The following is a 25,691-nucleotide window of genomic DNA, read 5'->3' as shown; positions in this document are numbered from 1 at the left end:
AGCCTTCAATATATAATACGACCTGGATACTCCCTGCTCGGGGATTCAAACCCTGCCGACCCTAAAGCTCCCCCTTTGGTACTTTTACCGAAATCCATTTTTGGATGACCAAACCAAAAATTATTGAAGCTGCGCCCATGTAAACTATTTTCGAGAAGCGCGCGCCAAAAATTGCGGTTTTAAAATTAAATGTTTGCAAAGGTGCCCAAAAACGGCTTTTTTGAAATTATTTTCAAAAAATTGCCATAGACGCAAAATTTTTTGCTCAAATAGGCTTTTATAGCATTCTGAGAGCGCTTGTAAACTCAATTTGGCCAAGCTGAAAAAAAATGCAAAATTTTTAATTTTTTTTTGAAAATCCCTCTAAAAAAAACTCCTAGATCCGCCCCTGTTGACATGAATGAGTCAAATGTAAACACGACGACCCGTATCAATGCGAAGCTATGACTGTTTTGACTGTCCTTTAGTGCCGACTTCGCGAACCTTTGATGAATGTGCAAAAAAACTTATGTATACTTTCTTTTTGTTATCCCCCAACACGCTATGTAAAGTTATAATTGGTATTTTTTGGCCTTGTTAACATTGTGAGAGAAGCAGATTGCTTCGCTGTATCAATCAAGAATGAGTTAACTTACCTTCTATGAAATAATTGGACGAAGTGTATCTCGCGTTATTTATGCTTACTTGAAATCATATGGTCCAAATGATCCCCAACTCAATCCTCTTTTCGTTAGGAACAGTAGATAACAGGCAATTTTTTTTAGTTTTGAGTTTTAAAGACCGATATTTTATAGATTGCAAGAAAACATTTAGGTGGCAAGAAAACACTTTTAGATGGCCAAGTCAAACGGTCGAAAAACTTTCATGAAGTAAAACCCTAAGAACGATGTATATCTCTAACCAGCATTGCTCGCACTTTGAATAAGGCGGCGATGAATATTTCTTGTGTTCTGTGATTATGTCTCTGTACAAAACTAAAAATAAAAAGAGAAGTTTGTTTGACATGCCTTCTTTAGAGGATACTGCACATCAAAGATTTTTCATTATTCCTTCTCGTCCCATTTCGAAGACCCGAAGTTTAGAAAATTTCAGTCTGGAAAAAGTTGTCGAAATTTGTCTGGAGAAAAAAAACATTCCGAACACAAATGCATTGTCACTCTCTTTGAAGACCCGAATTTAAGAAAAAATGAAATGGGACGAGAAAGAACGTCATAAAAATTCCGAGCAGTTTTCTCTACAGAAGGCGTGTCGAACAGTATTCTCTATTCATTTTATTTTTGTACAGAGGCATAATCTTAAAACACAAAAGCAATTCATCGCCACCTTCTTCAATATGCTGGTCAGAGATACTCTACGTCATTAGAGTATCAATCCATGAAAACTTTTTGATTTTTTTAATTTTATAGCTTAACAATTCGGTAAACAAAATAGTCGTCATTAGAAAAGAGCTATTGCATTCATTTTTTGTTTTTTTTTGTCGCGTTCTTTAGATAAATATCAGAAAAAAAACAAAAATGAAAAAATTCAAAAAAGTTCAAAAGCAAAAAAATTCAAAAAAGATAACCTGCTGATGTGCAAGTACCCCAGAACTAAGCGATCACAGTACCACTTCAAAAATATAATTCAAAAGGTTAAGTTTTTCCGACTTAAAATGGTTGTAAAAAAGATTGCAAAAGAACTGCCGAAAGAAGAGATAGTTGAGTCATTACAATTTGAAAGAATTGAATTACAAACAGCTCAGTTTCTTTAAAAGATTAAGTTGTACGCTTAGACGCGCTTTTGTTAAGACAATGGTTTTTTTGAAATATTTTTATGGGCTTTAAATGTCGCTGTAAAATTTTCAATGTCATACCACACTTGACCTTCTGCAAACCTTTATTGAAGTGCTGAAATTGTAAAAAAGCAAGATCAATTTTATTATTTCTGTTTTCGTTTCGGCAGTTTGGTTTTAAAAGCTCGATTTGATTCTGTTCTTAATTGAGGCAAAAATATAAAGCATCAACATTTTCGATGATAAAACTTTTGGACTGTTTTCATATCAAATTTGCTCTCAAAATGTTTTTTTAAAGAAAAAAAGATCCGTTAACAAATTTAAACTTTTTTAAAATTGAGTTCAAAACGGCAAATCTCTTGGTGAATTTATGAGAATATGAAGAAAAAAAATTGCTAAATTTAGATCAAAGTTTATAAACGCGAATTTTCATTTACGCAAACTTCAAGCAGACTTTTTGAAAATCCTTTGATTTTCAAAATCAATTTAGCAGAACATATTTCAGTTAGTTTATTAGGATGTTATTTTAATAATATTTCTGGGTGTAGTTCTTTCAGGTGCCTTCGATTTTGAACAAATTAACTACTATTATTGATAGAAACTCTATCTATCACTATCTGAAAAAGAATGACATCTTGAGCTAAATCTTCAAAACATATGTTGCCTTTTTTGTATACTTTTGAGAATTTTGAATTTGGCCATTCGAGATAGTAAAAGCACGATATTTATCATGCTAATAACGCGTACGCGGCAAACTAATCTGATTTATAAGTCAATATAATTTTGTTAAGCAAAGCAAAAGTTTATTAATGATAAATTTGACACTAAGTATATAACCTCATCTTTTACATTATTTGAGCTGGAAAATTTCCATTGTTGTTTCAGAAAATTTTTTGATCTTTTCCATCAAAAAAAATTCAGTGACATTAACTGGCAGACGGTTCATTCAAACTCTTACCAATATAACGAGTGGGTGAAAATTTTACAAGTGCTTAGTTTGTTTTCAGTGCGGGCGAAGGTTTTATAATCGAAAAGAAATGATATTCATAAACGTTAAACAATTCAAACGACTGTGAAGAAAACAGTAGTTTGCTTGCGCAATTTATGCTTTAAAAACATTTTAACAAATATTCTTTTATTGTTCCGACTTTCGATACGAAAGTAACGGAATATTTGTGCTCGGGGTGGGTTATTTTTCTTCAGACGAATTTCGTCTTTTTAACTAGCCATTTTTGACAGAATTTTTAATATCATTCAAAAGGTATTGTTGTCTTGAGCTTAAATTTGAAAAGATATTTCACCTGTGATCATTTTTCGTAAAGTTATGAGGGTTTAAAGATTGCCATTTTGGTCAATTTGGGACAATTAACGCGCGATATATTTCGCGCTTTCAACGTGTAAGCGGAGATTTAATCCGTCTTAAAATCGATCCAAATTGGTTGAACGAAGCTTATTTGCCATAATTGATTTGTTACAAGGAGCGAAATCTATCCTTTTGTACTTTATATGGCGTGTGGGGGGATGATTTTCATAAAAAATTTCAAATTTTAGGAAATTTTTTTTCATTTTGTTTTATTTCATTTGATTTTTCCATGTTATTACTGCTCCATAGACCTTAAGAGGCAGTCGGAACATTCAGGGCCTCGCCCTGATACGAGCACTCTTATTTAAATTGAAAAAAGAATTTGAACCAATTTGCTGACAGTTTGTTATCACATTATTCATAATGTGACTGAAATAGCGTTTAGTTAAAGCTACTCCCGTGCCCAGTAGCTTTAGATTCTGGATTTTCTATACAGAATCTGAAATTCTTTTTTTTCTAAACAAAATTGATTTTTGGTTCTGAAATTCGTTTTTTTTCAGATCTTGATATTAATTTCAAAACTTAAGATTTTAAAATTATTTTTCAAAAATAAGTTTTCAGATTTGAAATAAACTTGGAAAACAAAATTTCAGATCTGATATATCATGCCAAAACTCATTCAATGATTTTTGGTCTAATTTCGAACTAAAATGATGTGAGCTTGTAGGCGTACAATAGCTTATTTAAGCTTGCTTTAAGCCGTTAAAACACAGTTGTACTCAATAAAAACAAGAACGTTTTTCACCGCCATTTTGTAAACAAAGATCAAAAATTTCAAAATTTTCTGCAAAAAATTTTGAATTTTTTCTTAAATTTTTTTCTAAAAAAATTTTTACTTTTTTTATTTTCTACTCATTTTTCTTCAAAAGTTCTTTTCCAAATGACATTTTTAGTATGACCGCCGTCAAATAATCAAATAAGACTAGGTTCTTTTTTGTTCAGATTTTTTTATCACAGCATGCGGAAAAAAAACGAGACTAATTTATAAAAAAATATTTTCGTATTTTCTAACTACAAAAAGTTGCACAAAACCGGCTATCCTTTTTTTGGCTGTTTGTGCAATACTCAATGTTAATAAGAAAATCAAGCGGTGAAAAAAGTTCCAATTAGCTACAAAAACAGTTTCTTTTTCAAACTAAATCTGTTGTTCAACTGTTTTAAGGTTTAAAAATTTATAAAAAATTTACAAACTTTTGAGTTTCATGCGCTACTTATGAGTTTCTGATACAAATCGCATGCTTTGGGAAATATGATTCAGCATTCTCTGATTGTCTACGTTACTGAGTACCTGCTATCAGCTAGAAAAAGCTATAAACATTGAAAAATTGCAAAAAATCTATCAGAATTTTTTATTTTTCAGATTTGAAATGACCAAAAAAGCTAAACTTTGGCGCTGAAATTAGATATGAAATAGATGTTTTTAGATCTGAAATAACCAAGTAACACAAAAAATCAGATCTGAAACTAGTTTTGGGCCAACCCATTCTTAAAGTATCCAATCATTATTTTATTATTTCACAATTTGTTTCAGTTCTGAGACAGATTATTTCAGGTTTGAATTAGCATGTTCACTGGGTACGGGCTTGTTGACTCAATTTCCACGAAATAACAGGTAGATAATTTAATTCAATGCACAACAACTCGCATTAAAATCAACTCACAAGAAAATACAGCCCGCAAAAAAACACTCGTATCCTTAGTTATTACGACAGCCGGCAAAATATGCTAACTCGCAATAAATTCATAAAATAAAAGTGGCAAGTAAGCCCCTAATTATCCCAAATTAACACACGTGATCCCCAATTATCACCAATTAAAAATCCGTTAGTTTTATACTTGCATCAAAAAATTGAAACTACCCAGTCTCTATTGTCTAACTGTTCATCAAAACAAGTAAGCTTTCATGAGCTATTACTTTTGAAATTACTGTTTGATACCTAAGGCGAACATTTTTCAGCCATTAACAATGAAAAGCTACCAACTATCTCACAAATTTAAGAAAAAAATTGCTCCTTTGAACACATACACACATGTATTAGCATTTAAGAATGGAAAAATTTCTGGTGGCTCTTTGGGAAGGGTAACCTTAAACTTTAGCAGCCCACAAAAGACAAGCAAAAACATACTACAAATATAAAACACGCCCGCGTAAATACCAGTCTTTCCAACTTTGCGGTCGCAGCAATAATGATTCTGTAGAGCAACTTTATTCAATCGCGCTCATCAGTTTAGAAAACCAAATTTTGTGTAGTTTTTACGACAAAAAATCCTCAAATTTTTCAGAAGCTACCAGCTACGACTCTAAAAGCTATCTTGTACTTCGATTAAGCTTTTTTAACTGAAACAAAAAGATGCTCATTTGAATTTCAAACTGTCACTTGAAAAAACTTAGAATTTTTACAAAAAAAGGAGTTCTAAGAAGCATACAAGATTTTAAAAGAGTTAAAAATACACATTAACACATTATCGATGTGTATTTGAATTTCTACAGTTGTTTTCTTTCTTTAGGAGTAGAGACAGGGTTCGATCTCTCCTCCCTCCAGTGGCTCAATTGTTCGTTGATTCATTTCAATGTCGTCTTTCCCATTATTCATAATTTCTTCAATTTTTTCTGTTGAAGGGGCGCGTTATTTTTTTCTTGATTGATGGTTTTTGAGTCGAGTTCATTATCAGTTGGCTGGAAACGTTTACACATAAGTCCGAAAATAATTTTTCCACGGATTTTTTATGCTTTAGGAGCAGAGAATGTTTGATTATCTCCCTCTCCACATATTTTTATGTCTTTCAGTTTGTTAAATTGTTCATCACGTTGATACATATCTTAAGACGTGTAACATTCATTTTTCCAGCAGCTGAGAGTGCAGTTCGGTTGTCTCCCTCTCCGTGTATGTTTTTCTTGCTATATTTCTGTCTAAGCTCTGGGCGTTTGGGGTTGTGTGGGTGTGGTGGCTTTGCTGGTGTTGTTGCCGGGTGTGGGTAGGCAGCAGCTGTATAGCTTTCGGATGGCGTTTCGGAATGGCATGTTGCGGTAGACGTACAAGATGGGGTTGAGGGCACTGTTCAAGTACAGAAACCATACACTCATGTCCCACCAGAACTACAAAAATAGCAGTTTTTATTTGAAGAAATTTTTTTTGCAGCTGAACCTTGCCAATCCTATCAAGGTCACTTTCTTTACAAGACAAAGAAGCAAGGTAACGATCTGTTAGAATCTTTAAGGAGAACCTAAATTAAGTCCTTACAAAGGTTATAACAAACACTTTAAAGCGTCACAGCACAAATCTTTAAACTGAAACCACATATATGAGCTGTTTTGGTTGCTCTCAATCCGAGTTCATTGCGGAAAAAAAACGTTTTTTTGAGATGACAAAACTTGAAAACTTGACTGGAGCCCTTGAAAGTGGACTCCAGGTGTAAAAGAGACTTGAGCTGTGGTGACCTTCGGCACTGACACAGAGGACACGAGGTCAAGGAAGGTGATGACACTGAAGGGACAGCAGCAGATGATGTAGACACACACGAGCACAATGATAGTCTTAAATATCGTCATGTTCCTCTGCTGTCGCCTCAGCTGCCGGTTGCGAGTCCCGTCCGACATCTGGTTGCCCCGACTTCGACCACTTCCGCCCAGTGAGCCCCCCAGCTTAACACTTCCTCCCTTGGTGCTCCCTCTGGATTCGGCCAGTTGTGACGTGCTTTCGTTGTAGTAGGCGCTCTCGTCTTGGCAAGAATTCAGATCCTAAAAAGTATAAGTCTGAAAAATTGATCGAAAAGCAACATAAACAAATCTTTAACTAACATAATAAATTCACAATTTTCATGAACGTTCACTGCGTTTTGTGCTTAACAAGCTACTACAGTACTGAATAAAAGGAAATTATTAACTCGTTTTTTTTTCAAAAATGCTTACATTTGGCCGAAAAAAGGTTCAAATAAAAACCGCAAAGATTTTTACCAGCTTTTTATGATGCAATTTTTATTGCAAAATGTTGAACCAAAATTACACCCTTAAAAATTGTCAATTCATTTGTTTCAAAGTTAAAAATATGGTAAATTGCTGTTTTTGTATATCAATTGACTGACCCTCTTTGCCTCTTTAATTTTGAACCAAATGAATTGACAGGTCTTATGAGTGTAATTTATGTTCAAAATATTGCATAAAGTGTTGACTGATAAAAAAGCTGATAAAATTCAAGCAATTTTTGTCCTCATGTTCTTTTAAAAGGGGGGGGGGGGTAAACGGGGAGGGCGGGGGGGGGGTAGAAAAAGTGTGTTACTGCGATGAATTAAAAAAAGTAGGAACAAAAAGGTATAAATTATTTAGTGAAATGTAACATTTTATGAAACGTAATGCGTACCAACTGCACTAAACAGGAAATGAGATAGTCTTAAAAAAGGTAAATTTTATGAATAAACCCTTGAAAAATCCATTATAATCGATTATGATGAATTTTATTGGCAAAAAAATGTTAGGATTATATTATTTTTTTAATGGTTTATAATCGATTATAATGGATTAAATTGACAAAAAAAAATTGAGGATTATAATCCATTTTTAATGAAATATAATCGATTGTTTTGCATTGTTATAGATATTGACCATATTATGACAAAATAATATATTAGTATCCATGGGCGCTCGGTGCGGGAAAACAAAACAATCATTAAATAAAAGTCTAAGTAAAAATTGCATCGCAGAAGTCGGCCAGTATATATTTTGCACCGTAAACTGCCATTATTGGAGCCTGTTTTTTAATTAAAACCCTGGATTTTTCCCCATGTTACTTATAGTGGCACAAACTTTAGCAAATAACAATAGAAACTTTCGTAAAAACAAAAACAGACTGGGCGGATGAGGAACCAGTGATCTCATTTTGAAAACTATTATTCCTCAAGCTGACTTATTTATAACAAAAAGTGCTCACTGAAAACATTTGATCTTTGGACTTGAAAGTAGTCTTAAAAAACAAGAAAACAATCGGAAATTAATGGAAAACAAAAGTGAAAAACAAAAGGAAAAATTACTAAAGTTACGTAATCTAGCAAAGTAAATAAAATCATGGTTTTCAGCTATATATTGGTTTGTCTTTTTTTAAGGGTAATATATTGTTTTGACATGATATGGAAGCGAGTCTCGATTGCAGTAATTTTAGGTGATGATTTGTATATTTTTAATTGTAGCATCCATACTTGAACTTTTTGATTATTATCGAAAAAAAGTTGTCCAAAACGGATAAAAAGGATGCATTGCACAATTATAACGCCAAAAAATCTAACCAGCTCATTTCATTTGTTCATTTCAGATATGAACAATCCAGTTTAATGAACTGTTTGAACTTTGAATTGTTGTTCCGACTTTTGTAACGAAAGTAACGGAATATTTGTGCTCGGGGTGGGTTTTTTTCTTCAGACAAATTTCGACTTTTTAGACGGAATTTTTTATATCATTCAAAAGGTATTGTTTTTCTTGGCTTAAATTTGAAAAGATACTTCACTTGTGATTATTTTTTGTAAAATTATGGGGGTTTAAAAATGCCATTTTGGGACAATTAACGCGCGATACATTTCGCGCTATTGACGCATAAGCGGAGATCTACTCTGTCTTAGAAATCGTTCCAAATTGGTTTAAGAAAGCTTATTTGCCATAATTTATTTGTTACTACGAGCGAAACGTATCACTTGTACTTTATATGGCGTGTGGGGATGATTTTTGCTAAAATCTCAAATAAAAAAAAATCCATTTAATTTTTTTTATATTTAATTTTTTATGTTATTATTGCTCCATTAGACCTTAAAAGGCAGTCGGAACATTTAGGGCTTCGCCTTGATACGAACAGTTTTTTTTTTTACATCTAATGTTTCATGTTTTTACTGCTCCATAGACCTTAAAAGGCAGTCGGAACATTCAGGGCCTCGCCCTGATGCGAGCAGACTTGTTTGTCTTCGTAGTCTATAAAGAAACAATCAAATGAAACAGGGCCGTTTGGCTAAAAAAAAACAACAAATGACAGAAACTTTTGGAAAGCTTGAAAGAACGTTTTTGCGTCGCAGGAGGGATGAGAAAATCTATGCATGCATTGTCTGAAAAACTTCATTCGGTTGATCAAGAATCATTGATTAGTTGCATCTGATCAGCTGAGACCATTTATTTGCGAGGGAACGGACTAGCATACAGGCTGTTAGCTCTTTACGGATAAAGGGCTGTTGCTCTCCTTCTTTCAAAAGACACGCTTTTTGATTGTCTTCATGGCTGAGAATTGTTACGTTATCCGTAGGCAACGAGCACGGGATCATGGTGGTACTCGAACTACCGACCTTTTGACTAAGACGTGGAACTTTAAATGGAAACTAACAGAAGTGGGTGAAGTCAGTTCATTGTCCATGTTATGTATTACACCGTTGCCAGTGGCGGGTGTGTTATGTTTGCTGTTGCATCTGGACATTGGGACATAGTGGGTCGATTTTGGAGATCCAATGCCATTCCCAGCTAAACGAAAACGTCCAAAACTTGAATTTTTCCCAAATATTAATTTTGATCTCTTAGTTTTTAGTTTGAGCATTATCTATGAAAATTCATCAGGTATCTTTTTCGTGGTTTAAGACCAAGTCAACGAACAGTAAAAAATCTCACTTGAAGTTTCTTCAACAAATATTATTATATCCAACCGTTTTGTCAGATGTGTGTTGTACTCATATCAAAAGTCTGATAATGAACAAACTCACTGTGATTGGTGTTCGCAATCTGATATGTGCTAACTTCCACATCTGCCATATGCACTCCGCCATTCGAGGGTTGGTTCATAAACGAAACTTTCGAAAATGGGGATGAGTCACCAACACCTGACATGGCACTCATGCTGTGCTTGCCCGCTAGATGGCTACTAACAGTTCCACTATTCATGTTTAGGTTCAAGTCTGGTCTTGGAACTGAAGATGCCTTCGAAAATTTAGCCCCAGGATTGCGACCGACTGTGACTTCGGAGTTGCCGTTGATGACGGCATCCAGGAGAATGTTTTGGGTTCTGGTTGAGAATATAATGGGTGCATTTTTGACCACTGGACTTAACTCTTCGTCCAGATTACTTTGTCTTCTGGCTGCGGCAACCGAAGTGGCGAATCTGTCCCAGACGTTGCTTTTATTTTGGGGTCCCAATTTGCGATGATTCAAATTGGACTTGAAAGTGCTGATGCGCTTGGCTTGTAGTTCTCTTTCGAGTGCTTTGCTTTTCTCGGCTAATTCTTCTTCCTTGAAAAGGCACTAGTTTATAGCATATATGTTAACATATTTATCATAAAATCAGTCATTGGCAGAAATAATTTTATACCACAATCAAACCCCACTTCAAACTATTTCGACCACCACATGTTCCCAAACAGATGACAAAATGAGCATAATTAGCTTTGCTAACAAATGAAGACACCAAAATGGTTGTTATTCGCCGCAACTTGCCTGCTCTGGGTCGGTGACCCCTCTCTCCTCCTCCCCTGCTGCTCCTCTGGACTCTCTGGCCAGTTTGCGGGTTCTGATGATTGCGAGCACAGCCCTGGCTTTGCCTGCGAACGTGGGTGTCCCGGGTCCCCCCTCTTGTCCACCTCCACCCGAAGACTTACTCTCAGACTTCTCCACCGCCTTAAAAAATTGAGCTTTCAGACACATTTTTCATTCCATCAGATAAATAATATGAGACCTACTTTTATTCGTTGTTATAATATTTAACTTCTTATAGTTTAATACCATGTCCTCAAATAATTTCACTTCAAGCAATTTAACCTCAAGCAATTTAACTACTTTCGTTTTACTTAGCACTAAATTTTATCCTCAATTTAGGAATCACTTTTCTAATCCTCCATTCTTATTGGAATATCGGTCAAATAAATTTAAAACAAGGTGGGTGTGCACCTGTTGCGAATCTTACTATTCGTCTTATTTCATTTAATTAGTTTTAAAGTTTCTTAACTGGTTAATTTAGATATGACCTTGTTATCTTCATTCTCTCCGACGGAGAGAATGACCGCTCACTTTTTAATGTTTTAATTTAGAGATTAATTCACTTTTTAAACATATCTTATTTGTAACTAAGTAGAATTATCCGTAACAAAGAAACATTTTATCATGGCGCAGTCAAACAGCAACGAATCAAACGTGAGAGGTATACCTTCATTTTGGCAAAACCACAGAGTGGACCCACCAATACCTTGGGAAGAGTGGAGCGATCTATTCCAGCTAGCAATAGTCGCAAAGGAGAATATCGATATCGAAAATCTCTTGAATCCATCGGAACGATATCATCCACTTCCCCCAACATTGGAAAATCCGCCGGAAAGTGAATCCGACGCTCAAAAAACATCTCGCATCGAGAGGAATATTCGAGAACAAAAGAGATTCGATGATGAAGAAATGGCCTCAATAAAGTCAGAAACCAAGAAATTCAACTGCATGAGACTTGAAGAGGCGGACAAAAAACTCAGATCCATACTCTATCTAGCCCTCGGAAACGAAGGAAAGAAAATATTCGGCCAAAAGTTTACGAGAGTTAAAGTTCTACAAATTTCTTTCAAAGAATTTTGGGAAAATTTGTCCGTAGCTTTTGTGAGAAAGACAAACATAACCTTCGAAAGACACAAGCTATTAAACAGAAAACAGAGGGACAGAGAATCATTAGAACAATTCTGGGGGGCACTTGCAGAAATGGCGAAAAGATGTAACATTCCCACAGGAGAAGACGAATGGTTTCGAGATATTTTTATCAATAACATGAAGAACTCGGACATCCAACGGAAACTTCTCACGGAAACCTTACCTCCACTAGAAGCCTTAAATGTAGCCCTGATTGACGAAAAAGGAATAACAAACCACATCAAAATGACGAGTACTTTTAAATCCAACGGATATTCCTCCAACAAATCTTTTAATCATTTTAATGTAAAAAGAGAACCCACCCTAAACATCGAAAGAACCAACACATGTATGAAATGCGGCGGAAATTTTACAAAAGGACATCTAGCGGTTTGCCTCGCTAAAGATACGACTTGTACGACTTGTAAATATCGAGGACATTTTACTAGACTCTGTAAATCACGCCGTAAAAATGTAAATATTGTGGATAGTCAAATTGTAAATAATACAGACCATAATTATCCTTCGGAACAACCGGATGTACATATCGACCACGCCAATAGAGAATGCTGTGGAGTAATCAACGCATGGTCGGAGTCCGGACAGAGCGATAACGATGATTACTCTGTATTAAACGTAACAACTATCTACGACGATCAAGGAAAGGAACTGAAGAAATTACTAAACATCGGCTTAGGAAATGAAAATCAAGTAATTCTCAATATACAGGTGGACTCAGCAAGCCCTGTAAGCTTCCTTAAGCAGAACGTGTTACACGAGTTGAAGTTACGAGACCCTTATGTGAAAATTTATCCAGTAGATAAAGCGACTAAAGAACTCTATTGCGGATTTACGAACAACGCAATAAATATCACTGGAGAGGTAATCGTCCCAATTTTCTCAAATGGATGGTCTCACAAGGAATGCCACTTCTTCTTAACTCAAGGTCATGAAAGAAACATCTTGGGAAACAACAATTTACCAAAAGTCGGAATTGAAGTTTCACAAAAACAATTCACAACACTCACCAACAAGAGAACTTGTAAGTCTATCAATTCAGTTACCTCACTTGACAGAGATATTGAAATAGAAATGATTTCCAAAACCTTCAAACAATTATTCCTTCGGATTGGAAAGATAAAAAATCAAACAAAAATAACACACTTTCACGAACCTCTAAAGCCAATTCAACTAAAAGGCAGTAGGGTCCCTTTACACTTACTGGATTCAGTAAAATCAGAATTATACAGACTTAACATCAAAAAATTAGAAAACTGTGACGAGGACAGATTTATTAGTCTGATAGTTATCACTTGTAAAAAAGACAAATCGATAAAGCTAGCTCTAGATTCAAAATTTATCAACAAACAGATTTACAAGAACAAATATCAGATGCCCAATATACACGAGTTAGTGGATAACGTAGCGGCTCAAATTTCAAACAACTCCGCCGGAGAAGTATGGTTTACAAATCTAGACTTAAAGAACGCATATAGTCAACTCTCGCTAGACAACTTTACTAGCAGCCAATGCAATTTTAGCCTAGTTGGCGGAGATATAACAGGCACTTATCAATTTTTAACCGGTTTTTACGGACTCGGCGATATGCCAAACGAGTTTCAAAGAGTCATGGACTCAACTCTGGGAAATATTCCTTTCACTAATTGTTACCTTGACGACATATTAGTCGCTTCCAAAGGAAGTTTTAACGATCACAAGAAAATTGTTTATAAAATTTTATCAACGCTAGATAGTTACAATTTCGCAGTTAAATGGTCGAAATGCAAATTCTTCCAAAAAGAAATCGAATGGCTCGGCTTTAAAATATCGAAAACCGGAATCGCCCCACTATTCGATAAAACCAAGGCAATCAAAGATATTCCAATTCCAAAGAATCTAAAAGAATTAAGATCATTCTTCGGGTCAACTAATCAGTACATTAAATTTGTACCAAATTTAGCATCCCTCGGAAGCCCGCTTAGACCTCTTCCAAACAAGAAGTCAATTTTCCTTTGGAATGAAGATCACTCAAAAGCGTTCGATAAGATTAAATCAGAAATAGTAAATCTTACTGAAAACACACACTTCGACGTAAAAAAGTCCACGAGAGTAAAAACCGATGCTTCACACAATGGGTTAGGTGCATCCCTCGAACAACTCCATGAAAACGTTTGGAAAACAGTGTCATTTGCTTCAAGATTTTTAAATCCTCATGAATCCAAATATTCAACAAACGAATTAGAGTTATTAGGAGTTGTATGGGCGGTGGAACATTACAAAAATTATCTCTACGGTTCCGAATTCGAAATTATTACCGACCACAAAGCTCTCCTTTCCGCTTTGTCACCTAATCACGGAAACAAAACGTACCATAGCCGATTGAGAAGATGGGTAGATCGTCTTCTACCATTCAATTTTACTATCAAGCATTTAGCGGGAAAAGATATGGGTTTTACCGATCTAATTTCAAGAACTCCTTCGGGTAAAGCAATTCCCCCATCCCATTACGACAAAGAATTCGTAGTTGCAACTACCGAAAAAATATATAATGCACTCAATCCTTTGGATAATGAAAATCCATAACGTAATTCAATTAATTCAATTTCGGAAAATTCCCAGTACACGAAATTACGAAATCACGTAATAATTACAGCATTGAATTTCGTCAATTCTTCCATCTCAATCTGCAATCAAAAACACTATAGAACAGAATTTTGTAACTCTAAATGTATTCCCTCGGATTTCTCAAGCACAGATTCTACTAAAATCCTTCTATCAAATTCAGCCTTTATTTATTTTTTAATTATTAACAGTAGCTTAATTAGTAATCCTTCGGATATCAAACTTATAAATAGTGTAAATATGTCAAATAACCAAATTGTAGTAAATCCTTCCACTTCCGGGATACAGGTCTCTATTGATTTCCAAATTTACTCAGAGCACAAAAAGTTAGTAACTAAATTTCGAGAAAACCTCAAGTTACCTGAAAGACCTTTGGATTTAAATACTTTATTCAATGCAAAGTTGGTTGCTTTATTAACGGAAGATGATGAGATGTTAAACCCAATTGTGAAAGCTTTACAGAAAAAAGTAGGAAACATCAACGCAAATTCCCGTTACTTACACCAATTTTCGAAAGACCTCCATGAATCCGACGGACTATTATATATGGATGGAAAATTGGTTACTCCGTTTACACTTAGAAACGCCGTTTTAAAAACTTTACACGAATCACACCCTGGCCAATTCGGTATGAAATACCTGGCACAATATATTTGGTGGCCACATATAAACCGACAAATTTATTTCCACGGGATTAATTGCACACAATGCACTCAAACTGGTAAGAATATAAAAAGCATCATACCAACTACACAAATTAGCGAACTCCCCACTTTATTTGCACCAAATGAGGAATTAAACCTTGATTTTGCTGGTCCATTAGATAACAACTGGGGAAACAATAAATACATCTTATTATGTATAGATCGTTTTTCAAAATTCCCATCAGCAAAAATTACTTCTTCAACGTCATCAAACACGGTAATCGAATTCCTTCAAGATTATTTCTATCTCCATGGGATTCCTAACTCCATTCGTGTTGACCACGCATCCTGTTTTACTAGTCAGGATTTTAAATTATTTTGCAATTCTCTTAATATCAAATTAATATTTTGTACAGTTGGGGATCATCGTTCTAACGGTCTTGTAGAAAAACTTGTTCATACTGTAAAAATCAAATTATTAGCAATGTCTTTGGAACAACAAAAACCTACATTACAAATTGCCATTTCGAAAATCATTTGGAATTTACGATCTTCCTTCCAATCAAAAATAAAATGCTCACCGTTCGAAATATACTTTAATAGAAAACCGAACACGATCTGGAAGCAATTGGCATCTAATAAATTATCCGGTGGAATTTTAGACAAAGGGAAGTCGATCTTAAGCAGAGAAAGGGCCCTTGACTGGAATGCTGACGATCGGATAGAGGACGGATACAAAGACCTTCTAGTACCGAAAAAGAACCAGTCACCATTGGAGAAAGGCTATGACTCAGACCTTCCAACAACCTCAAAACCTTCATCTTCTCGAGTGGCCTTAAACAGTCCGTTTAAAGGTAATTTACTACGAAAAACCAACGGAAGTATAAACGGAAATCCCTTCTATAAACAACTAGGTCAGAAAATAATAAACTCAACAAAATCCACGGTTGAACTATCCGACGGAAAAATCTTTAGAAAATCGGACATCGCCATCCCAAAGTCTAAATCCTCTACAATTCGTTCATTCAAAGGGAATATCTCATTTCCCTCTTTTTCTAACAGTGATTTACAAGTAGGTCCAAGAAAGACAAACAGAGCGAAGACACAACAGACGCGGAAACCAGACACTATGACAGGACGACACAAAGAGTCTTTCACCCCGGTCACCACCAGATCTAGAGGAACGAGACAGCCTACTAAATTCAACAAACCGAAGCGAAACCGAAATAAAGCCTCGACTTCGAACACAGGATACTTAGCAGGTGACGAATCCATGTTCATTCCGTCGGATACGTCGGACATTAGTGATTGGGAATGGATTGCGGGAGGTTTTCCATGCAGAGAAATGATACGAAAACGCTTCATTTCAGATAACCTCAATTTTAACGAAAACCCTTCCCCACCATTAGCTCCTCAAACATATCAAACTAATATAAAATCTGAGATTTTAGACGAACAACTTCAATCTACAGATACAGCGGAAGGCCCAATTAGTATAAAGCCAGCACCTCAATCTACCTCACACACACCTGGCGAATCTTCTACCGCTACGACAACAGAGGGCCCAAACATTCCTTCGGATTCAACAAAAGCATTGGAAGGAGAAAATCCGGTGGAATTCCCAGTCTTTGAGATAGAGGACTCCTCTAACGAAAGTGCAAATAGTGAGGAAAGACATCCTAAGGAAATCACTATCACCGGTAACGAATTTAAATTAAGACGTTCAAGTCGAAATGTTGGTCCCCCACAATTCTATGGTAAGCGATATTACATAGATATTATAGACGAGTGCGAAAACCAACCAGGCTCCGCGAATAACCCTATATCTCTGGACGAAGGCGACAGCTCGGGATTCCCCACTCTAACCTTCAGAGAGAATCCCTCGGAGAACCAGACTCACATTTGCGACACTCTACCGGAGGACCGTGCACCGGGCCCAGCGTACCCTTCATCTCCTGATCAATTCTCCATCGCTTCTACTGACGAATCCCTGAGAGATTCGGTGAACAATTTCGACAACTACATCGACTTAGACAGTGAAATTTTTAACGCTGAGCTAGAAAAATTCATGGAAGGGGACAGCTAAACTAAATCAAAAACTTGAAAACTCACATTTAGTCATTATATCGTATTAGTGTTTCGTTTTAGCGCAGTTAGAGTTTACCTTCTTATAACTAGGGATTATAATCCGCCGGAATTAGAAATTATATCATTCTTTCTAATTCAGTCATTCCTTCGGAGCACTAAAATTTCATTTGTGATATTGCACAGTATTTAATTTTCAATCCTTGTTGGACTTCTCGAGAGGGAGAAAAAGGGTTAGATAACATGTTATGTATCATGGCGCTTAATACTTTAATTTTTTTTCCCACTAAGGGGAATGTTGCGAATCTTACTATTCGTCTTATTTCATTTAATTAGTTTTAAAGTTTCTTAACTGGTTAATTTAGATATGACCTTGTTATCTTCATTCTCTCCGACGGAGAGAATGACTGCTCACTTTTTAATGTTTTAATTTAGAGATTAATTCACTTTTTAAACATATCTTATTTGTAACTAAATAGAATTATCCGTAACAAAGAAACATTTTATCAGCACCAAAATATCAAACACACAGATTAAAATGTTTGAAATCGGACAGGCCTGCAGCCAAAACAAATATCGCCAAGGTTAGGCAAGGTCAAAATAAATATCGCTAAGTTTTAGGTCGACCAAATTGATTCTCTGAGCTCTCCCAAACCACTATACAGACCCTAATTTGAACAAAACTTCTGCGCCGCTTGCAAATTTTTGAGAAAAAGGCGTTTTTAGGCACTTTGTTGAAAAAAAATTTCGGCGCGCGCTCTCCCCTGGTTAACAGGCCATTGCAATGTTTTTGGTTATTTTTCCGGGCTGGAGAATGTTGCCGCAGTGTCAAAAACTCGAGCATAGATTCGAGCGTGGGCCTCGAACCAGTAACCTGTCACTTAATGAACGGATACATACGCCACTTCACTGCCACTCGCATGAATGAAAAAAAGTAGCCTATACGAACAGTACTAGACTGCCCCCATACCTTTGCGTTTGTTCTGAGAGTGATGAATATTTTGGCATTGAAGAAGATGAGGCAGAGAAGGGGACAGTAGGTCATGAAGATGGTCACTGGGAGCACAAAGGGCATGAATGTGATCCAGCCTTCATCACACGACAATGCCTGAAACGCAGAAAGCAAGATGCCATACTGAACAATTTCCAAGACCAAATAACATATTGCAGTATTTACCAACAACACAAACCAGATAGTGCAGCGACATAAAAATATTGTTATAAGGTTTTACAAAAAAAATAGAAAACTTCGTTTTTAAAAGCTTTGTTTAATACTTACGGCCTTTTCAATTTCCAAACATAACAGATATTATAAAAATTTGCAAAATTTTATCTTCCATGTCCAGGCCGAGGTCGGGGACTGATGTTACAATCATCGCGACTCAAAAAAGGGATGTTGCTATTTTGCACGAAGAAGAGTTTTCTGCGCGACTCAGGCCGATAATTTATTAGACCGAAGAAATTCTGACCGAGAAAAACGATTCGACTGTTTGGCCGAGGAAAAAGATTCCAATTGTGTTCGAACGGGAAAATTCATTTCGATAGAAGATGGTAATCGACCGAGAAGTATTTCGACCTAGGAAAAATGTTCTGATTTGTAGGGACGGAAGAGTTTCTAAGAATTGAATTTATCTAAGAGGGGAATACTGTAGAGAACTGGCAGTTTCCTCACTCACCACCCACGTTTTACCCTCTTCCACCATACTTACCCCCTCGATCTCACCCCTCGCCCCTTTTTAGTTTTCCATTCGAATTTCCGTAATGAAATAGCAGGTTAAAAGCAACCCCCCCCCCCCCCCCCCCCCAGACTTTCGCACACCTCACTTTTTAACTTGAGGAATTAATGTGGAAATGAAGTATGTGCGAGGAGGTAAGGAGGAAGATAAATGGTGCGGGGAGGGGGTGTGGGGGGTTAACTGAAAAGGTGGGGATGAGTGAAAATAAAATAAAAGTAGAATAGTTTGGAATACAATTTGAACGTTAGATAACAGTTTTCATACACAAACCAAAAAAAAACACAATTGTTATGATATAGTTATGAAAAACCTTGACAATTATAAAACTTCAGGTCCACTTGTAATGATTATATTATAATTGGTTAAAGAAAGGAGCAAATTTGTGATGAAATTGTTTAAAAAAATTGTAAGAAATAGAGTAGCATTGTAACCTATTTTGACTCAAATTTAATGGATTTTTTAAAAATAAATTCTAGAGACTGGACTGTAAAATTACAATTCGATTATGAAGGCATTGAAGTTTTTAAACACTATAATGTGACAACTGATACAAAATCATGATAATTATTTTATAAGCCTTGATTTGGCTTGTTTAATGCATCACTATTGTTCCGATTTTCAGAACTTCAGAAAGTTTGTGCTCGGGTTTGTTTTTTTCTCCAGACCAATTTCGACTTTTCAACTAGCCATTTTTGAACGAATTTTTTCTTAGCATCTGAAACCTAATGATATCCTGATCTACATTTCAAAAAATATTTCAACTGTTACAATTTTTGAGCAGTTATCAAAAATATTGGGTTTTGAAAATTGATAATTTTGCTAATTTGGGACAATTGTTCCGAGTGCCCTTCAATTTTTTGATATAGGTTAAGAAACATCAGTTAAAAATGCTGATAAAACTTTCAAATAACAACAAAATGTCTTTTTTGATTTTTTCTGAAAACTTCCTTTTACACGCTATGCCAAGCACAAATAAATGATTTTAGCGTCAGTTTGGATCAATCTATGAGCAACTATTTAGCTGCTTACGCGTAAACAGCATCAAATTTCTGGCGCGTTAGAAAACTTGATGCGCCAGAAATTTGATGCTATTAACGCTTAAGCATCTAAAGAGTTGCTCATAGATTGGCCCAAACGCTAAAAACTTTTATTTGTACTCGGCAGAGCGTGCAGAAGGAAGTTTTCAGAAAAAAAAGTTTAAAATCATTTTTTTTATTTGAATGTTTTATCAGCATTTTCAACGGATGTTTCATAAACTATTTCAAAAAATTGGAGGGCAGTCGGAACAATCAGGCGTCGCCCTGATAAGAGCAGTTTTCTCATCAATAAAAGCGATGAGTGAAGTGAAGTGAGGACTCTATTGAATCACCTATAGCCGATAGAGCTTTATTGTTCCGACTTTTGACGAAAACGCGGAGTATTTATGCTTGGGGTGGGTTTTTTATTCAGTCAAATTTTGACAAGTTAACTAAGCGTTTTTGACTAAAGTTTTTGAACCCTTTATGAAAGAATTGTTGTCCTGAGCTCAAATTTGAAAAGATAATTCAACTGTGATCAATTTTCGTAAAATTACGGGTTTCGAAAACTGCTAATATGGCCAATTTGGGATTTCAACGCGCCAAAATGCGTTCTTATAACACGTGTAAGTGGGAAGCTAAAGCGTCAAAATTCAATTAAGGTGATTAATTAAGGTTTTTTAAAACAATATGAGACGCTATGATGCTTTGTTGTAGCTAATTCTAAGTTAAAACTATAAAAAAGAATAAAGGTATTAAAGTGAATTAGTCTGAAGTTAAAACATTAAAAAGTGAGAGATCATTTTTTCCGCCGGAGAGAATGGCAAGTGAAGGTCATATGTTAGTGGCCTGTTATCTAATTAAGATAGGTAAAGTTTGCAATAGATGCAAGATAAAATACGAATCTCAACATTCCTCTAAGCAGTAAAAATTTTAACTAGCGCCAAATAGGTAAATACAAATTAACTGAGTCCTTTCCCCCCTTTTTGGGGAGTAGAGAAAAATTTTATTACACGTGTGTGTAAGCGACTGAATGACTAAACTAGGTACTAACAATGGCACTAGGTAATGCGAAAGTAAATAAAAGGATGGGGTTATCCGGTATCCGACGGATTTGACCTACAAAAAACAAATATGTAGCCGCACGTCTAAGAAACATTTATCACCGTGTGTTGACTGGTGGTGTGGTATGACGCCACAAAAAGTTGAATAACTGCAATCTGAAGGATCTTGAGGAGACAAATGAAAAAAAAATACTGTTTATCAAATCCGAAGGATTAACATGTTTAAGATAAGGTTACACAACCTAAGTATTCCGACTTTAAGATTATGGGGATGATGAGGTTTAGCAACAGGAAATGAAATGAAAGGTACTCAAAATGGAAATCGGTACTAAGTTATCGTTTACAATTTCTGTTTTCAAAAAGTTTTCGAGTTCAGCATTGAAAAGTTCAGTATCAAGTTCTGAGTGCTCGGCGAAATTATCAACTGCCATTTTTAAAGATTCATCGGTTGAAGCGGTAGAAATTTGATCGGGAGATGGTGAATCCGAGTCAATTATCACTAATTACGCCGGAGTTGTAGTATCGTTCGCTTCATGATTGATGTTGTCTTCGATTTCTAATACGATTGGGTTAGCTGCAGAACCAGAGGTCTCTTGGGGAAAATCTACAACATCTATAAAGTACCTTTGACCGTAAATTTTGGTGGAACAACATTCCTACTAGAGCGTCGAATGATACGAGGATCGTTACCAGGTTCGTTGGAAGAGTCGGGAGTTGGAGTGGAATCGTCTGCAGAATCGACTATTTCATAAACCGGGAAGTCTGTTATTGTGTCCTTGCCCGCTGGATTAGATATGTCTTGAAGCTCCCGTAGCTTGCTGTTTCCATATTCTTCCGCCTGTGGTGTAGCACTCTGGTCGCGAGAAGTAGGGATTCGACTTGCGGGGATGATGCTTATTGGCCATTCAGTAGTTTGGTCCCCAAATTGATCTCCGTCTTGAACATTGACGTCCTCTAAAACCTCAACTTTAGTGTTATTTTTGAGTAAGCTAGAGTTAGCGCTGATTCCATTTGGAATATGTGCTTTGCATGAGTCCGAAATAAAACGCTCTCTGGCCACATCTTTACAAGGGAAACCGCCCGCTATCCATTCCCAGTCGCTAGTATCAGATATATCCGAGGGAGTTAGCATAGATTCATCCGAAGCAAGGTAACCTGGAGGGGTTGTCGACTTCTTCGACTGACGAGTTTGTCTCCGAACTGGTTTGGAGGATGACCCCGACACGCGTGTCCTCGTCAAGTTATCTGATGATGCCAGTTCGACGTGCTTGCGAGTTTTTGGATGTGGCTTTCTCGGTTTAGGTTTTCGTCTCGAACACTCCTGCTTCTGACCTACTTCAACATTAGAAATAGGGAAATAAGGGAATGAAATGTTTCCTTTAAAAGGTCTAATTTTAGTCGAGTTTAATTTAGGAATCGCGATGTCAGATTTTCGTATTATTTTTCCGTCGGATAATTCTACTGTCGAGGTAGACGAATTTATAATTCTTTTGTTTAGTTCCTTATAAAAACGGTCTCGGTTGATGTTACCGTTTGTTTTCCGAAGGATTTTACCTTTGAAGGGGCTTTGGAGTGGTATTCTATCGGTTTTAGTTTTAGAAGATGAGGCATAGTCTGTGTCGTAGCCCTTTTCGGCTGGTGTTTGATTCTTTTTCGCTACCAAGTCGTCCTTGTAGCCATCTTCGAGTCTATCGTCCGAGTTCCAGTCGTTCACCCTTTCTTTTTATATTATGGATTTCCTTTGTCTGAAATTCCAATGGATGGTTTATCAGAAGCTAATTGTTTCCGTTTTCTGTTATAATGGATTTCAAAGGGAGAACATTTGATTTTAGATTCATATGATGATCATAGGTTCCAGATAATTTTTGAAATGGCGTTTTGGAGTGTACAATTTTGATGTTCTTGTGATATAGCAAGCAGTTTAATTTTACAGTATGCGCCATTTTTTCGACTAATCCGTTGGAACGATGGTCGCCTACTCTACAAAATATTGTTTTGATATTGTTCGAGTCACAGAATAATTTAAAATCTTGGCTTGTAAAGCAAGTCGCGTGGTTTAACCTTATTGAATACGGTGTACCATGTAAGAATATGTATTCCTGTAGAAATTTGATAACTGTTTTTGCAGAAGTAGATGATGTAATTTTTGCCGAAGGAAATTTAGAAAATCTATCGATGCAAAGTAAAATATATTTGTTTGACCCCCAATATGAATCCAAAGGTCCTGCGAAGCCTAAGTTAAGTTCTTCATTTGCTTCTAATAGGGAGGAAAGTCGCTAGTTTGTGAATTTGGGATAAAAGTTTTCAAATTCTTACCCGCCGATGTGCATTCTGAACAGTTTATGCCATGGAAATAAATTTGTCTGTTAATATGGGGTCACCAGATGTATTGGGCCAAATAGTTCATTACGAATTGACCTGGATGAGTTTTATGTAGTGTCTTCATCAAAGCATTTCTGATGGTAAAAGGTATAACTAGTTTACCGTCCATGTATAGCCATCCGTCGGATTCGTGTAAATCTCTGGTGAAATGTTTGAATTAAAGGGAATTTGCATTTATCTTCTCCACTTTGTTTTGAAGTGCCTTGACTATCGGGTTCAACATGGGATCATCTTCGGTTAAAAGAGCTACCAGCTTGGCGTTAAAGAAAAAGTTTAGTCCAAGGCACGATCGGGCAACTTCAGGTTTCACGGTATTTTTTGACGAGAATAGCGTGATCTGGCAATAAAGGAAAATCTAATTCTACTGAAATACCGGAAGTAGAGGGATTAATTACAATGTTTTTATGATTCATATTAACAGTATCTACAACTTTTTTTATCTACAGGCGAGTTAGTTAATCTACAATTAAGAATTAGAAAGTAAAAAAATGCGGAATTAGAAATAGAAATAATTATTGGGTTTGTGTTTGAGTAATCCGTTTGAATACAATTTGAAGTACAAAACTTGGTTCTATTGTGTTTAGATGAACAAATTGGGAGAATCGAGTTGATTAGTTTTAGTACTGACGCTATTAGGTAATTACGTAATTTTGCGTAATCGGAATTTTCCAGATTTGAACCAATGGCTGAGAAGGTGATTCTTTGTTTCTCCGACGGATTAATTGATTTGTTAATCTTATTAGTATTGCTGCTACAAACTCTTCGTCGTAATGAGATATTGGAAGGGTTTTTCCAGATGCAATCCTAGAAATAAGATCGGTGAAACCCATATCTTTTCCTGCTACATGTTTAATTGTAAAGTTAAAATGTAATAATCTGTCCACCCATCTTGTTAATCTACTATGATATGTTTTATTTCCGCGATTTGGTGAAAGGGCAGAAAAGAAAGCTTTGTGATCTGTGATTACTTCAAATTCCGATCCATAAAGGTAATTTTTATAATGTTGAACGGCCCATACGACTCCTAACAGTTCGAATTCGTTTGTGGAATATACGACTCCTAACAGTTCGAGTTCGGAGGCGAAAGAAATCGTTTTCCAATCATTCCCGTGGAGTTGTTCAAGGGAGGCTCCCAAACCATTGTGTGACGCGTCCGTTTTTACTCTAGTGTTGCGTTTAACGTTAAAATGGGTATTCTCCGTGAGATTTACAATTTCTTGTTTAATTTTCTCAAACGCTTTCGTATGATCGTCGTTACATTGGAAGATCGGTTTCATATTAAGCAACGGTCAAAGTGGACTTCCTAAAGAAGCTAGATTCGGGACAAATTTGATGTATTGATTTATAGATCAGAAAAAGGATCTTAGTTTTTTCAAATTCTTTGGAATAGGTAAGTCTTTTGTTGCTTTCGATTTATCAAATAAAGGTATGATTCCTGTTTTCGAGATTTTGAATCCCAGCCATTCGATTTCATTTTAAAAGAATTTGCATATTGTCCATTTGACTGCGAAGTCCTATTCATCCAATGAGGATAAAATTTTTAACACAATGTTCTTGTAGTCTAAGAAGGTTCCTTTGGAAGCAATTAAAATGTCATCTAAGTAACAATTAGTAAATGGGATAGAACCTAACGTTGAGTCCATTACTCTTTGAAATTCGTTAGGCATATCACCTAGTCCGTAAAAGCCAGTTAAAATTGGTATGTACCCGTAATATTACCACCCACAATACTGAAATTACATTGATCGCTGGTAAACTTATCTAATGCGAGTTGACTGTATGCATTTTTTAAGTCTAGGTTAGTAAACCACACCTCTTCAACGGAATCACTTGAAATTTGCGCCGCGACATTGTCTACCAGTTCGTGGATATTCGGCATTTGGTATTTGTTCTTGTTAATTTGTTTATCTATAATTTTTGAATCCAAAGCTAACTTGATGGATTTGTCTTTTTTTGCAAGTAATGACTATTGGACTGATAAAGCGATCTTCATCGCAATTTTCTAGTTTTTTAATATGTACTTCGTCTTTTAATCTGTTGAGTTCTGTCTTAACTGAATCCAGTAAGTGGAGGGGAACTCTTCTTCCTTTTAGTTGGATCGGTTTTAGGGGTTCATGTAAATGGGTAATTTTCATCTGGTTTTTAATTTTTTCAATCCGAAGGAATAAGTTTTTAAATGTTTTTGTTATGTTTAGGATTTCCCTATCTTTGTCTGATGGAGAGATAGAATTTATTGACTTACAATGCTTGTGAGTCTGGAAATGCGGGAAGTACTTCTGCGATACTTCTATCCCCACTTTTGGCAGATTGTCATTTCCTAGGATGTTTCTCTTGTGTCCCTCGGTCAAGAAGAAATGACAGTTGTTGTGTGACCAATCGTTTGAGAAGATC

General features: G+C 35.9%; 2 protein-coding genes across 4 annotated transcripts in view; one reads left to right on the top strand and one right to left on the bottom strand.

Moving 5' to 3' along the window:
- The window catches only part of LOC134854912 (leucine-rich repeat-containing protein 71-like), a 251,335-nt gene that overhangs the window by 77,072 nt on the left and 148,572 nt on the right, over positions 1-25,691 (top strand). The window lies entirely within an intron of this gene.
- LOC134854542 (histamine H3 receptor-like) overlaps positions 5,567-25,691 on the bottom strand; it is a 95,325-nt gene continuing 75,200 nt past the window's right edge. For all 3 annotated transcript variants that reach the window (XM_063870839.1, XM_063870840.1, XM_063870841.1), the window contains 6 exons: positions 18,073-18,210; positions 10,581-10,764; positions 9,858-10,376; positions 9,488-9,621; positions 6,574-6,873; positions 5,567-6,231 (listed from right to left, as the gene is read on the bottom strand). In XM_063870839.1, coding sequence (XP_063726909.1) covers positions 6,046-6,231; positions 6,574-6,873; positions 9,488-9,621; positions 9,858-10,376; positions 10,581-10,764; positions 18,073-18,210 — 1,461 coding nt within the window. In that variant the 3' untranslated portion in view covers positions 5,567-6,045. The remainder of the gene's footprint in view (positions 6,232-6,573; positions 6,874-9,487; positions 9,622-9,857; positions 10,377-10,580; positions 10,765-18,072; positions 18,211-25,691) is intronic.

Source organism: Symsagittifera roscoffensis, chromosome 9 (assembly GCF_963678635.1).
Source record: "Symsagittifera roscoffensis chromosome 9, txSymRosc1.1, whole genome shotgun sequence".
Lineage (NCBI taxonomy): Eukaryota > Metazoa > Xenacoelomorpha > Acoela > Convolutidae > Symsagittifera > Symsagittifera roscoffensis.
This window is presented reverse-complemented; position numbering and strand designations above follow the sequence as displayed.